The 16,290-nt window shown below is 45.9% G+C and overlaps 1 protein-coding gene across 1 annotated transcript in view; it reads left to right on the top strand.

The window, feature by feature from the left end:
* The window catches only part of MICOS10 (mitochondrial contact site and cristae organizing system subunit 10), a 30,085-nt gene extending 13,999 nt beyond the window's left edge, over positions 1-16,086 (top strand). The window contains exons 2-4 of the mRNA XM_045980477.1: positions 12,363-12,410; positions 13,518-13,627; positions 15,843-16,086. Of these exons, the coding sequence (XP_045836433.1) occupies positions 12,363-12,410; positions 13,518-13,627; positions 15,843-15,857 (173 nt within the window). The 3' untranslated portion in view covers positions 15,858-16,086. The remainder of the gene's footprint in view (positions 1-12,362; positions 12,411-13,517; positions 13,628-15,842) is intronic.
* Positions 16,087-16,290: the final 204 nt, after the last annotated feature.

The raw sequence follows: 16,290 nt of genomic DNA, 5'->3' as shown, positions 1-16,290 counted from the left end.
GTTAAGTGTCCACCTCTTAATTTAGGCTCAGGTCATGGCCTCTGGGTCGTGGTATTGAGCTCTTGTGAGGTCTCAGGGTCAGTGGGCTTCCTTCTCTGTCTCTCCCTCTGCCCCTCCTCCTGCTCACACACTCTCTAAAATAATAAATAAATAAATCTTAGGAAAAAAGATGTACTATTACAGAATGGTGTGCTTTATAAAGTGAGAAAAGCAAATTGTAAAACATGCATGATGTGTGATCCCATTTATATAAATGGAGTGATAAACAATAAACAATCCAAATTATCTCTTGGGAATGATGATGATGCTAGGTGGGGAATATCGTTAACTTTGCTGTTTTTATAATGTAAGCAAGAAAACACAAGAACAGTTTCTGTTTTTTAAAAAAAAAGTTACTTAGGGGCGCCTGGCTGCTCAGTTGGTGGAATGTGAGACTCTCGATCTTGGGGTTATAAGTTTGAGCTCCAGGTTGGGTGTAGAGATTACTTAAAAAGAAAGTCTTAAAAAAATTTTTTTTAACTTATTTGTGGAGTCCGTTTGGTTCCTGTAGTTGAAGATTATGAATAATCTTCAAATGCGTATGTTATGTCTAGTTTGTTATTTAACAGATTAGTACTTTAAAGTGAAAAACTTTTTAAGCTTTTTTGCCAATTTTGAAATTATATTTGCGTCGGTTAATGGAGTATCTCATTGGGTGACCTGTTAGTGGGTTTGCTTTTGGTGGACGTGATGGCCCATTGTTGCCTGAAGACCCCAGTAGGATAACCTCCCTGGTTGAGGAAGCTGAGAGCTGTTCGCCGAAAAGCGGTGTGGGATAGTAAAAATCCGAATGGGGTTGGGACAGTTACTGACTCTCTGAGGCTCAATTTCCTAGTCTGTAGGAAACTGGTTGTCTTTTTTTTTTTTTTTTTTTAAAGTAGGCTTCACGCCCAGTGTGGGGTTCAAACTCATGACCCTGAGGTCAAGAGTCACATGCTCAACCCACCGATCCAGCCAGATGTCGCTCTTCATCTGTATGCTTGGGATGCTAGTCCCTACATGATTTTGATGAGGCTCAGGATGAGATAATAATCAAAATGGATGTGAAAGCACTTTATAAATTGTAAACCCCTAGACGGGTGGTTCTCCACTGGGAGTGATTTACCGCTACGCTGTGGGAACACTGGGCAATGTCTGGCGACTTGTGTGGTTGCCATATAGGGAGTGGGGGAGTGGGAGTGCTGCTGACACCTACTAGGTAGGGACAGGGATGCTGCTAGACATCCTGTCATGCGCAGAACAGCACTCAAGAATTGTACACCCCGAATGCCCGTAATCGAGTTTGAGAAACCTTGCCCTAGGCTTATGTAACTTCCTGAACTTCTTACTCTCTGTGGCTCCCTGGCCACAGCCTTCCAGACTAATGCTCACACAACATGGGTCACATATTCGTGTATCACGTGCACGTACCGTGCACGTACTTTCTTAGCAACTGAAATCGAGGTGAGAAATGAAGAAGAAAAAGGAACAAATAGAATAATTAGAATGATTTGAAAGAAAGCATAGCCCATTATTTTTAGGGCCTTAAAAAACACCGCATGCATGCATATGGGAAGGATAGGGCATATGAGAATATGAGTCCGTATTGATGACGACGGGAAGCCAAGTAGCAGAATGGTGTGTGGCACAGCTGGGAGAGCGGGGGTGGCCGCAGTGCTTTTTCCCAGGTTGCTTCAGTGGGGTATCTGCAGGTAGAATTTAGAACTATTTGATTGAGAGTTAACAGTGCAAATGGGAGGAAGTGAAATCCCGTGTGTTTATGTCAAGTTTCTTTATCCAACCTAAAGCTGCATTAGAATGCTTAGGATAATTTGTAACTATTGTAACACTCTGACATAATTGTTGACAGATTTGTAGACTTACTTTGACAAATGTTTACGAGTCAGAACAAATGTTTCTGATTGTCAGAACTTACACGTGTAAACCACTCAAAATTTCTGTCTGATTTTCATTGATTAACTGGTGCGAATGATTTAAGCAGCACATTTCACCTTTCGCTAAGAAGCAGCCCTAAGAAAGCTGCTACTTTCTTGGCATCATCTCAAATGATTAAATTGAAATCATTAGTTCGAGGGCTTTTTTTTTTTTTTTTTTTTGACCATTTTCGTGTAGGCCTACATGTGACAAATCCTGAACTCATGAGCTCATAAATATCCCATTTTGATCAGAAGCAAAAATGGAATATAGTACTGCTCTGGTCTCACATTGTCTTGACATTAGGATATGTGCTACGAATCTTACGAATTCCCAGAAAAGATAGGCTCTCACCATCAAAAACCCGCAGCGTATATTTCTTCTTGTTCCCCCTGCAACTTGAAATTCATTTTATTTCAGCTCATAACTTCTGTTTTAGAAGACTTTTTTTTTTCTTTACTCAGTTTATTAAATTCTTGGCTTCTTTATGTATGCAAGTACAGTGGTTTGGAGAGGTGTATTTATGGGCTTTGTGGAATAAGGATGCCTTCAAGAAAGACTGCAGACCACTACTGGAATATGAAGTCAACTGGGCACTGTTGCTTGTCCTGGGCCCCTTATTAGAGTCAGATTTGAATAGCAGAGAGAAAGATGCTTACAGAAGCCCCGAAACTCAGATGAATCCTTGCGACACCTTCGCAAATGCTCTTTTGGGATATATTCCCCATTTGCACCAACAGGACCTTAAATGCAAAACCACTGGTGTATTTTTCAAATATTTGAGCCCCTTTTCTGTCAGTTCCAGCCCCAGAGCGCGAGCTGACTGATCACAGGGCCTGGCCCGGCAGCTGGCACACAGTAGGGGCTCAGTTTGTATGCTTAAGGAAATGCTCACGCATAGTGTTGGCCGGGACAACTTGGGAAGGTATTTCGTTTACTTTAGGGAGTCCAAAGTATTAAAATAGCTTTGTGTGTCTGGGACGGGAGCATTCAAGCACCAGGCCTCCGGAGTCAGGCTGCCTGGGTTCAAATCCCAGATGTGTGACCTGGGGCAAGGAACGTACCCTTTCTGTCTCTCCATTTCTTGACCTGTAAGATGGAGCTAATGAAGGAAGTTTATCGTGAGGATTAAATGAGAGAATGGACTCCTGGAGCATAAGTGCTTAGTGAATGCTTAATGTTCTGTAGTGTTCCCGAAAACACCGTAATGTCCCCCTTGTTTTAGGATTTTCTTTATTTAGTTTAGAGAGCATGGGGGCAGGGAGCAGAGGGAGAGGGACAAGCAGACTCCATGCTGAGATCAGAGCCGGACATGGGGCTTGATCCCTTGACCCTGAGATTATGACCTGAGCCGAAATCAGGAGTCTAACGCTCAACTGACGCAGCCACCCAGGCACCCCTGGCTGTTGCAGTTCTATAAACTCAGTTATGTTTTAGATAAAGGGGGTTTGGTATTAAAAGGTTAGTTGATGAATGTTATAAATAGCACCCACGTTTTTCTAGTTATCCAGATAGAGGTTTTCAGCATTTTCTTTGACAGCCTGCCCCAGTGCAGCCCCCAAACCCCAGACCCACATACACACACATAATCAGTTGTTAAGTCTGTAAATTCTGCCAGCAAAATGTCTTCTTCCTTTCCAAGTGATCCTGCACACCTTAGTTAGACGAGTCTTACTAAAGCACGGGTTCAGTCAAGTTACATATTTTTTCTTTCGAAGACTTTATTTATTTATTTATTTGACAGAGAGAGAGACAGGGAGAGAGGGAACACAAGCAGGGGGAGTGGGAGAGGGAGAAACAGGCTTCCCGCTGAGCAGGGAGACCCATGCAGGGCTTGATCCCAGGACCCTTTTTTTTTTTTTATCCCGAAGAGCCACTTAAGGACTGAGCCACCCAGGCGTCCCTCATGTTACATATTTTTAAAAAACAAAAACAAAAACAAAAACTTTAGGGCAGCCTCCTGCCCACCAGAGTAAGTGCTGTGATATTTTGGGGCCTTCAAAATGGCCCTGATCCCTTTCTAGCCTTATGTCCTGCTCCAGGATACGCCTCATGCTTTACGCAGGCTCCCCCCACCACCCCGTTTCCCTGCATGAGCCTTGGGTGGGTGGAGCACAGACCCCTCTGTACAGACTCAGGCTGTTAACCGTCTGCTCTTTAAGACAACTCAAATGACACCTCTTTCGCAGGCATTTAAAAAAATCTTCCCAGCTAAGTGTGTCCCTCCCATCTTCCTCTGGACCAGCAGAACACGGTCCCCTCCCAGTTTTCTGGATACCTGCCTTACTCTCCTTCCCTGATCAGAAGCTCCCCAGGGAAGAGACTCTGTCTTCCTTATTTCTGACCCGAACTCTTGTCCTTCAGCACTCAGTAAATATTTGAACTTTTGATTTGTTCTTGAACAAGCTTACCTCCTTCTCCCCACTCCCTTCTCTAACCCGCCGAGATGGTCTGGCTGGTTGGGAGAGGAAGGGGATGACAGTTACGGGGTGCCGTGTGTTGTTCTTCCAGGCTTTTTACACGTACTATGGTGTGTCATCCTCGCTGTTCCCCGGTCAGGGACAGGTCCGGTTAGGATTCCTGATTTCCATATGAAGAAACAGATGCCGCCAAGTTCTGTCATTTGCCCAAGGACTGAGACACACAACTAATAAGTAACCTAACCGGTATCCTCCTTCGTGTCTAGCCTGTCTTACCTCAAGTCCACACAGCCTTATCACTGAAATAGACCGCCCTGTAGCAGTTCCCACCTTCAGAGAGGAAACACCTGTGCCTTCTGCTTCATAAATGCTCATAAATGTAGTTTAAGTAGATGCACAAGGAAGAGGAGTTACTGGTTCTTGCTTCTCCGTTGAATTTTTCACTTGGACCAGGAGTAGGCGACCATGTAATCGTTACCACGACGTACGTGTTGGTGATCCCGAATCCCCGATTCTGACATTTCCTTTCCCAAAGGTGAGGATCCAGTTATTGGATTGACCTGTAAGACGGGGCTAATGAAGGAAGTTTATCGTGAGGATTAAATGAGAGAACGGACTCCTGGAGCATAAGTGCTTAGTGAATGCTTAATGTTCTGTAGTGTTCCCGAAAACACCGTAATGTCCCCCTTGTTTTAGGATTTTCTTTATTGATGGGGATGGGCTGGAGGGATGGGGGTGTTGGGAGGGAGGAGACTCACTCGAAGGACCCTTTTGAACAGTTTGGATGAATTTGGATTCATTTGATCAGCTCTCAGCCCACTTGGTTTCATCCGGATCTCGGCCAGTGCGCAGAGGGAGTACTTCCCAGTTTGAGTTTTGAGTTGTGGACTCTTTCTAATCGATTCTGCGTAATTTCAGGCTTTTGTTACCCCTCCTGAAAAGTCAAACATCTGTGGTTTCTGTTGTGTTTTTTTGACGGACTGAAGAGTGCCATAGTCATAAACTACCTGTCACAGCGCAGAAGACACTTTATCATGTATAACATGAGACCACTTGCCCTGCTGTTTCAACCCTCCATGAAGTTGATCCCTGTGCGTAGGAAAGAGCCATGACTTTGGAGTCAGACAGCCTGGGTTGGAATTCTACATTCTTAGTTGCGTGTACTCGGGTAAGTCAGTTCCACTAAACTGTTTCCTCTTCTGGGGGACAGGATCGTAGTACATCTCCTAACGCGGTTCTGCGGATTCAGTGAAATAATACACAGAAACAGCCTATGGTGCCTGACACTGTCAATGTTAGTATCTCCAAAGCCTCCTCTCCCAGATAAGTGTAATGCATTGCGTCTTTTACTGTGATTCTGCATTTTTTCAGTCTCCCTTAAATTAGTCTTCAGAACGTTTTCTCATTTTCCTGCATGCTATGCCCACATGTGAGTTTATTAGCTAATTCTATGTCAGTAAAATGTGTACCAAACCTGCTCCTTTCTTTGTGCATTCTTGGAAAGCCGTGTGGCTGTCAGAATTCCCAGAGTGGGGTCTTGTGCCGCACGCACTCATTTCGTGAGTTCGGTGGCCTTGAAGCAGAGCTCCCCAGTAACGGGTTCCGCATTTGCCTTCCCTATCTTTACTGCGTTCTGCTGACTGGCTTGCTTGTTCGGATCAGGATCCTGGGGATTGACGTCCCCCTGAGAAATTCCCTCAGGTGTTCCGGCCTCCATCTAGTCCGGAGAGACCCAGGAAGGTGGAGGTCTTGTACAGTATGACCTTCTCGGTCTGGTTCCTGTATGCCCTGCAGCGCTGCGGACTTTTGAGAGGCTGGTTAACACGGACTGAATTTACCGTCGCTGGGCCTTTGGTCCGGCCCATTTTCTTGGTTAATTCACACGGCTTGGCATTTACACGTGAACACCTGGGTCCGTCCGTCTTTGCCTCAGAGCATTAAGTAACACAGTTTGGAGCTGACTTAAAACTTTTTTTTTTCCTCATAAATTGGGCCATGAGCGTCTTTCATAAATCAGGAATGTTTCTTGGAAATGTAATTCTCACTAAACTCAGTCCCAAGGGTACTTTTTTCCTCTATAAAAGCACATTCTGGTTTGTTCTGTCATAACAAATGCACTTGATGGTTGTGATAGCGTTGATCAAAGCATGATTGAACAGGAAAGCGTGCCCATTATAAATAGATCGGTTTGATATTAATCTGTGTTCAAAGCATAGATAGAACTTTGAAATACCAGGTAGCTCTAGGAAAATTTTTGTCGTATTTTAAGCAAAATGTTCTAGTTAGCCATGAGTCTGAAGGAATCCCCTCTTTTTAAAAGAAAAAAAAAAAAAAGCCTGTCAAAGCCTAAGATGTTCCTGTAAAAAAATTGCTGATACCCATGCAGAGTTGGGGGGGGCAGGGATTGTGACTTTCCGCCATGGCTCCCCCATGGTGTGATCTTAGGCAAACCAGTGGGTTGTATTTTATTTTATTTTTAAGTTTTTTTAATTTATTTGACAGAGAGAGATCATAAATAGGCAGAGAGGCAGGCAGGGGGGGCGGGGAGCAGAGGCTCCCTGCTGAGCAGAGAGCCTGAGGGGGGGCTCGATCCCAGGACCCTGAGTCGAAGGCAGATGCTTAACCCAGGTGCCCTAGTGGGTTGTATTTTAATAGAGGATTAACTATGACATGACACTTTTGACCTATTTTGAGTTTTATTAGACGAGTAACAGAAGTAACTACCACTTGTTGAGTTCTGTCCCAGACACCTTACATTTTCCTGAAACAGCAACCCTATGAGATTGTTTTTACTCTGTAGCCTAGCGGGTTGAGGCCAGGTGTCGTTAGTAATGGCCGTGAGGTCAGAGCTAGCCGCAGAACAGTGTTGGGACAGTGGTTGACGCAGGCGCATCTCGTGATGGCACCAGTCCTCTGGCCGCGCCACTCAACCGGAGGCCAACGCCCTCCCTGCTTTGGAACCTTTATCTTTTACATTTACAAATAAAGTTGGTTGGCACGTGGCTTCTAGGGAATCTGAAAAACTTGCTTGGAATTCCTGAAGCTTCTCATGGTCACAAAACTGCCAGTCGCAATGGTACTTAAGTTTTTACTCCTACACTTCGATGTATGTTAAAGAAATTAAAATGGAGTTGCTTTGCAGCTTTACTTAATTTTTCGATACAGATCCGATCTTACCATTGATAACTATACAGTAGGCTTGTGAATCTAGGCACTTTGTTTAACGTGTGAAATCTGAGTCCAGTTCTCCTGATGAGCACTGAGTAATGTAGAGAATTGTTGAAATCACTGTATTATGCACCTGAAAGTAATACAACACTGTTAATTATACTGGAATTAAAATTAAAAACTAATAAAAATGAAAAATCAAAATAAAATGCTAAACGTAAGCTGGAAGGAGAGCTAAATTATCGTGTAATAAGTTATTGCTAAAGTGGCCCATGGTCCCCCCCGCCCCCCACCGACATCTTTCCTAGAAATGTTTTCTAAGTGACTTAAAGAGGATTTTTTTTTCTGTGCCCCTCCAAACAAAGAGTCCCTCCCCCTGGCCTGCAAGTCCATTGGCAAGTGCAGCTTTTACCAAGTCTGCAGGAGAGTGAATTGCTGCAACTTGTTCTGTGTAGGGGCTCGCATCCAAAGTACACTTCTACCCCAGGACTGCAATCCGATTGTGTAGTCTGCTTGTTACTTCTTGCTGATTATGCTTCTTAACGATTCACAGTGAAGTAAAGCTTTATGCTGGGTGGCATGGCGCGAGCAAAGACTTCTCTGAATAAAGTGGGAACCAGAAGTTGTCCGCATGTCACCGTAATGGCCGTCAGCATACATTTATGTCCTTCCCTTCCTTGCACAGAACGTGGCTTCAGACATCCACGGATGTACTGCCTTGGGTTGTTATTCTTCTAAAGCCGTTACGAAATCCGCTTGGGCATGAGATACGGCCGTATTTTATATGTATTTTATGTGTCGTTAGTGGGAGTGAGTTCTTTCTTGTTTTGTTATTAAAATAGTATCAGATGAACTACTGAGGAATTGGTCCTCCCTAAACATTTGTGCTTCTCTGCTAGCCAGCTCTGTGATGTCCTTTTGGGCACCAGGCATGCACTGAAGTGCCGGGTTAGATTGATTTGGAGTAATTTCTTTTTGAAAGAGTTGGTGCCAATTCTTTTTCCTCTCCAAAAGAAATGGTTTTGGAGCTTGGGCTCCTTGCCTAATGTCAGTTCCATAAGGCTCCTCTGTGTGTGTGTGTGTGTGTGTGTGTGTGTGTGTGTGTGTGTGTGTGTGTTTGCCTTGCCCCCCTCCTTCCCCTCATAACTGGACTTTGCCACAAGGAAGATGTGTACCTATAATCAGGCATTTCTTTCCTTTAGGGTGATTTGTCATTCCAGACAGCACGGAGCAAAAGACCAGGCTTGAGGTGGGGGGAAGGTGAAGTTATATAAACTTTATTCATAGTTAAATATTTGCTTCCAGGGAAGGTGAAAAATGCTTTGTACTTTTTCCTTTGGCTTTTTTCCTCTAAGAGAGCTTGTCATGCAACAACACAAAAACGTGGCCAAAGGCGGAGAAAACTCTTCTCTTTTCCATGTTGGTTTGTTTTTATTGTAAGACAAACCTTTCATGTTTTATTGTTATGAAGTTTAAATATGGCCTAGAGGTGCCAATCTTTAGTGGAAACAGCTGCGGAGTGGGTGTCCCCGGATCAGGTGGGACTTTCTTTTGAAGCAGCGTGTTGCCTTTTAAAAGAAATCCAGCATGTGAGAACTTGAGCCCCTAAACTCATCGGCGGCTCTACCATCGCTAATCTCGCAAATAACTCAGATAGCTAAGTTTAAATAAAACATTGGCATTGAAAAAGTCAGTTTCTGTATTATACTTTTCTGAAGAGAACAGCCTTGTTATTTTGTGTCTTAAAAATACAGAAACAGAGGGGGAAAGAAACCACTGTTAAGACTTGTAGAGGTAGCAGCCCATTTGGAGGCTGTGGAGTTCACTCTGTCTTTCGGTTAGTCTGAACTGGGATTTGGATCTCAGACTTGCGGAGAGGTGCCTTTGCTGGGAGCAGAGCTGGGTGTTGGGCATATACCTGAGCTTAAGTGTCCAGGGTAAAGATTTCCTGGGCTCTGTTGATCAGTGTCGACACATTTCTCATCTCTGTGATGAGCGATTCTCGTAGACCATTCTTGGTCTACTATTTGGAAAAACTGAGCTTCTGAGAGCTTTCTTTCCTTGGGGAAAAGTAGGAGAGACAGGCATGGAGTCAGAGGGACAAGAAAAATGCTGAAATATTTTCCTTTTGGGCTTTTGATTTGTTTGCCAAAACATTGCCTTCCAGATGGAGAAGACCAAAAGCTCTGATTGTAAGCCATTATGTTTTTACTGGCCTACCTCCCCATCCCATTGCCTGCTTTGAAATCTGTAAGCCAGTCCAAATCCTTTACCTCATTTTCTAGTACCAATTTACTGTCTTACTCATCTTCCAGCTGCAAGGGGGTGAGGCAAGTTGCTTTGAAATTGAACCCGGTGCCATTTTATAAATCTGCAACAGCAGATTCTCGCCAAGGAGTATCAGTCACGATAGCTCGCATTTCTGTGAAGCTCTTGGATCTCACCTACCAGGTGGACTTGTGTCTGTGACCTGTGGGGTAGGATTAGTCTGGGAATAAATCTGAACAAGCCCTCTGGGCCTTGTGCAGACTTGTTACTGCCCTGGTCGCCCAGCGCTCTGGGCTGTTGCATGATAAGCACCATTTGGTTTTTGGCTGTATCTCACTTCACTGGCAGTAGAAATCTTGACACCCCAACTTTCTCTTGGGAGGTAGGGATTGTGTGGGGGTTGAAGTTGTAGGAGACTCCAGAGTCTAGACAGGCTTTGGAGTCTGGCAGACCTGGGCCCCGTTCACTGCTCTTCCACTCACTGAACAGAGTACCCTCGAGCAAATTATTTTCTGCACCTGAAAAATGGGGGATATTACTGTATCAGGTTGCCGTTTGGTTTGAAAGAGAATTTGGGGGCAGGGTGGGGAGAGAATGGTGGGTACTCATGGGAAATACCAAAACGTTAATTCCTTTTCCTTCAGGTGATGTCAGCTTTGAACAGGTTTAACTGTTGTGGTCTGTAAACTGATGGGCTTTCCACCGTATTATAAATTACATGGACAGTAGGGTGACAGTGATTTTCAGATACTGTGTTTTAAAGTTGAGCACCAGACCTCATGCAGGGTCTGTCGGACAGGGCAAAGTCACGATTTGTGATGAAAACTCCTGTTTGTATAGGATGTAGTCATGGGGAAGAAGCCTGTGCTGTGGCCACGTCTGTGCGGCAGATGAGAATAATCAGAAATCGTTCTCAGTACGTGGCATAAATACTTTCTTCAGGCCTCCATCAGCTGGGCAGTTGCATGGGTGGATGAAAACTGATGTGAACGAGCTCGCTTGGGCCGACGTTCTGCATTTGGAGTAGAGAGGTCAGGCCGGTGGCCGGGAAGTAACGCTGAGTGTTTGCATTGCAGTAGCCCAAGGTCATGGTTAGACAGAGAAGATGCTCTAGGAATTCCAACAGCCAAAATCGCAAAACTATTAAGGCAGAGTGAGACTATCAGGACTTTCTTGTGGTGCTTAATTTAAAGAGGTTTGTTGTGGGCTGTTGGACTCTGGAGTAGACTCTTTGTAAAGAGCCTCAGAATATCCTGCAAGGTCTGAAAACAGTTGTCACGTCTGAAAAACAAATAGAAAAGCAGACCTTGGCGGTCTTCCTTGGTGTATGTAACTGTTTCGATAATAGAAAAATGAGTTACTTCAAAGTTTAGGCCATGTGTCACTATTGTACAGGCGGAGGGGGTGCGATCCCCCCCCCCCTTAAAATGGTACCACAGACCAAAAAAAAACCAAAATTATTTTAATGGTTCTGCATTCATGTTAACACATTTTGTTAAAGATTTTATTAATTTATCCATGAGAGACAGAGAGAGAGGCAGAGGGAAAAGCAGGCTCCCCGCAGAGCAGGGAGCCCAATGCAGGACTCAGTCCCAAGAGCCTGAGATCATGACCTGAGCCCTCGACTCAGCCACCCAGGCACCCCTCATTTTAACACATCTTTTGAAAAAGATATAACTAGCACTCAAAGCTATGATTACACCAAATTCATTTAATGAAATACATGCATTGATTTTTCTTTTTTTAAAGTAAACAAGTAATTGTGAAGATAATGTAGATTTAGCGAAAATTGTGATGGCAGTGCGCAAATGACTAGGTTTGAGAAATACTGGTAAAAATGAGGATCTGGTTGTTTTCCCCCACAGGCTTAGGTTCCTATGAGTGAAGTTTGATTAAAAATGACGTATTTAATTTTTTTTTCTACCAGACCATTAAAATAGGCTTGCATCTGTTCTTTTATTTTGAAAGATCATGGTTGAAAATGCTCTGTGAGTGAAAACAAGGGAAGGGGACTAATCTCCACATTCGGGGCTTTTGAGGAAAGCTTTCCCTCTGAGGACTCTGACTTGTGTCTGACATATGACAGCCTTTGGGAATGTTCTGGATCACTCCTTTCCCTATTCCTCAAGAAGTAGCCATCACTCAAAATGCTGCAGTGACAAGGGGAGCTTCCGGTTGACATTGTTTGCAGTCTGATGTTCTAGCTCTGGCACCCCTTCAGAAGAGGGCCTAGAGCGCCCAGAATGCCAGACACTGTTTGCAAGCAGGGCCCAGAGCTCGGCTCAAGCATTGTCTCTTGGCTCGTTCCCCCTGCCCTGCCAGACTTGTCTAGACAGAATTGGGAGTAAAGTTTCTCTCCCCTGTTGTAGGCAGAAGGACCAAAGGCATCTGTAAAGCCTCTGACGATAAGGTTAGAAATGAGAAAATCAACTTGGTACCAAACTATTTAAGAAAAGAATTTGTTTTATAGATGTTCACATTGATGAAATGCTCGTTTTATTTTTGTTAAGTTACTGTTATAAGATTTAACGTGTTTCTCCTCTCTCTTTGTAGGTACTGGTTTTGGATTAGGACTTGTTTTCTCACTTACCTTCTTTAAAAGTAAGTGTGACTTTTTCCTGTCTTTTCAACATAATGTCCTCGGGCATGCACGCACGCGCGCACACACACACACACACACACACACACACAGAGCAGGCCCACTTCTGGAGGGCACGGCTACTTGGTTGCCACCCCGTCCATTTATGGGTGTAGGTAGGCCACTGTCAAAGGTGCTAGACAGAGAATGTGGACTCGGAAAAGGTCAGAGTGGGTTGGGCACCTCCAGAGGGCCCCCTGGGCGTTGAGTCAGGGTGCCTGATATCTTCAATATGATATCATCTGAAAAGCCTGTACTTTATGCCAGTGAGTCACTTGGCCAAATCTACATGCTCAACTATTTCTAATTAATTACAAGTTTTTCTAAAGGAACTTGAAAATGAGTCTTGCTGGTCATAAAAACAAGTGGACCAGAAACACACATGCTTTTTGTCCAGAAATTCTCTTAAGCAAAGGTCAGGCAATATCCCTTTCATTTTGAAGTTTGGTTGTTGAATAGAAGCCAGAGGGGTCCCTTTGACCCCTTTCCGTGACGAATGGATGGGGAACACATGACCAGAGAATCCTAACACGCAGGGCTGACGCAAACTAATCACATGCAGTATTGGCATAGACAGGCTTTATGACTTGCTGCAATCAAAATTCATTTGATTCCATTTAAAATTCAAACACCTTCCCAAAAGGTGGTCTTTCTGATAAGGTTGAGAAATGAGTTAAAATGAGCAAATGATGAGAACGGATATATATAAAAATTACAAGGTTCAGCCTTATCTGCTCTCATGTTGCACCACTTGTTAAGACCTCAAACCCAGCAGCGTAGGGTAGGTACTTAATAAATATTGGCTGAATTAATAAATCCAGTATTGATTAATAATTAATATTAAATAAATAATAATACTATTAAATAATTCAAGTATTAATTCGATTCAAGTATTAATAAATTCAGTGGCATTTCACTGTTGATTAAACACCGATAGAAACGTATGGCGCGTTACAGTAGGAGGCATGCTGAATGTTTATTAGCCCTAAGCAAGTGTATTTAAGCCAGAGAAAAAGCTTTATCTTCTCTTAATGGCTCCCTGTTGGGATTTTGCTTTTTCTGTTCACCAGGGAGAATGTGGCCGTTAGCCTTTGGTTCTGGCATGGGATTGGGAATGGCCTACTCCAACTGTCAGCATGATTTCCAGGCTCCGTATCTTCTACACGGAAAATACGTCAAAGTACGTACAGAGTTAATAGTTCTCTTTCTTTTAAAAGGCAAGGAATTTCCCCAGAGGACCTGAAGAAGTCTTCGGAGCATGTATAATTCATAAACGGTGCATGTCATTGTGGTGCCACTTAGCTCCTAATTGCTCTCTGGCCTTCAGTGATGGTGACACCACTTTGGTGCTTGAAGTCCCTCCCTCCCACTGCGGCCTGAGATGCACCTGTGCATTCACGCGGGTGCTCTCCCGCCAGCGGGTGGAGCGGAACGACCGGTCATCGCGGACAGTAGCTTCGTCTTGAGTGTCTGTAAGGAGCACCGAGGTTCAAGATCTCAGAGTGCCCTGTCAGCAGCTCACACGGGCTCCAGCCAAACCAAAGGACAGCTGGGACTCAGCATTCTTCCACTTTTTGTTGCAGAAGGGAGGTTCTCATCTGATTCTGCGGCAGTCCTTGTCTGCAGGTGGACTTTTAGTAATGGCGGCAGGATGAGAACCTGTGGCCCACACCTCAGGAGGGAGAAGGTAGCCCGTCTCCTAAGGCTCCTCCCGTTGCCTTACTTTTGATGACTGATTACCGCCGGGTTTGGGGAAAGGATCATGGGAGGCCGGGTGCCCAAGTACAAGGGTGGTATTTATTTTTGTGTCCCCAGGGCCCGGAACAAAGTAGACACTCAAATAGGAAATGACCGAGTGAAGTAAACCGTGTATCCTAGCAGATGTGTGTGGCCTCGGGCTTCCTAAGGCATAGTCTTCATAGCAACACCAGCTTCGGTGCGGAGCGTCCCGTTGCCTGGACGTATGGCACCCTCTCCTTTCTGGGTCACCCTTGAGCTGGAGTCGCTATGATCTGGGCACAGCAGGGAGGCGAGGGGAAAGGGCTCAGAAGCCAGGAGACTGGGGTGTGGGTCCCGAGCCGCCCACCGCTCGCCTCTTGTATGTGTTCAGTCCTGAGGTTCTGGCTTCTGTCTGTAGAATGAGGGTCATGATTTCTGCCTGCGTGGCTGCTGTGAGCGGGGGTGTGAGAACGATCGGGCGCTGTGAGGTGCCGCATCTGTAGGAATGCTGGCAGTGAGAATTGAGGCCTGCCGAGAAACGGTAATTGACTTCCCCATCGTTCCACCGAAATGACAGGTAGAGCAGAAGATGCCATTCTGTCGAGTGTCCCGCTTCTGATTGAAAGCTGGAGCCACAAGGGTCCTCAAAGCTCAAAGGACAGTCCCCACCATAGCTCATTGGCCTCTGTTTTAGAACCTGCTCAGACCGCCCACTGCCTGCCTGGCCTCCAGCCTGCGTGCGCTCTGCCAGAGAACTGTTGGCGAGAACTGGTGGCGAGAGCAGTCGGCCCCGGGGAGCCTGGGCGCCCTCCGTCGCCTTTCATGGTCGTGGGTCTTCCCTGTGCCAGAGCCCAGGCGAGGTCCTCGAGAAGAGGCGCGGCTGTGTGACAGCAAAGCCAACGACAGGCAGTTTCCACCACCCCCTGACCCTTTGCTCTCTCGGCCCCACAGCTGGATTTGGGAGAGCAGAAAGGAACCGGAGAGGAGCTTCAGGTCTTAATTGTTTGGAAGGTTTTCGTTGTTGCTAACTTGAGCTGTCATGGATAGTGTGGCTCAGGGGCGATTATATGCACATTGTACATTTCATGGCTGGGAGCTGCTGTGGAAAATATTGTTCCTTTTTAACAGCCTTGTGTGTACTGCTCCAGAATGGCCCTGTAGCCATATCTGGACTTGAGTCTGTGCCTCTGGTCGGCCTCCGTTCTCTGCAGAGAGGACAGCGCAGGCAGTCCTCTCACGGTTCTTGGCTGCCGAGGGCACACTGCCCCTTTGTGGGCCCTCCTAGGCGCCTCGGCTGTGTGTTCTTTCTCGAGTCTTCCCTCCCAGTGGACTCGTGGGAGAGGTTTTCCTTACTCTCCTTCAGCAGAGGAGGAAATGCAGTCTTCCCGTCGGTAGTCGGCTGACCGGTTCCAGAGCCGCGCGGTGTCCGCTCACCGGTCATTCAGCCCTTGGACGCCTTTTAGGAACTGTTGTCCGGGTCCTGACTCTGGGCCTTCCCCCCCGGCCTTCCGCAGGGAGCCACTCTGGAGGCCCTGGGAGGGGTGTTCACAGTTCTCTCGTGAGACCGTTCTGTAAAGCAGGTCGGGCGTCAAGGTTCGGGGCCCCTTGGTTCGGTGGGTGGGAGATGGTCGTGCACAGGCGGTCGGCGCACTCTCATCAGTGTCCTCGCTTTCTAGGAGCAGGAGCAGTGACTTACGCCTGAGAACATCCCAGTGGGAGGAAAAGAGAAACCGTGTTCATCCCTCAGGAATACTGAAGTGCCTGGAGTAAGCTGGCATCTTCTGTAACGATGTTACCAGTAGTGCTTCAGACTCCAGCATGCTGTTCCCGTGTTTGAAATGAAGCCTGTTTCTTGTTTCGTATTTTCTCTCTGGAAATTGCAAGGAGGTGGTCTTAAAAAAAATAAATTAAAAATAGGCAGCCCGGTGCATCGCCTGCGTTTCTTTGCCTTTGGTCTTTGAGCCTCAGGAAGACTGTGTGGGAACTGCCAGCAGCTGTCACCTCCTGGTCCCCGGGAGCCTTCCTGAAACCACAACCCTTGTGTGTCCCGCCCCCTTGTCCCCTGCAGGTGGTGTCGCGGCCGCCTCTGCCTCGCCGAGTTGGTGCTCGGAGGCGGCGACTGCG

The sequence above is a fragment of the Meles meles genome, chromosome 1, assembly GCF_922984935.1.
Source record: "Meles meles chromosome 1, mMelMel3.1 paternal haplotype, whole genome shotgun sequence".
Lineage (NCBI taxonomy): Eukaryota > Metazoa > Chordata > Mammalia > Carnivora > Mustelidae > Meles > Meles meles.
This window is presented reverse-complemented; position numbering and strand designations above follow the sequence as displayed.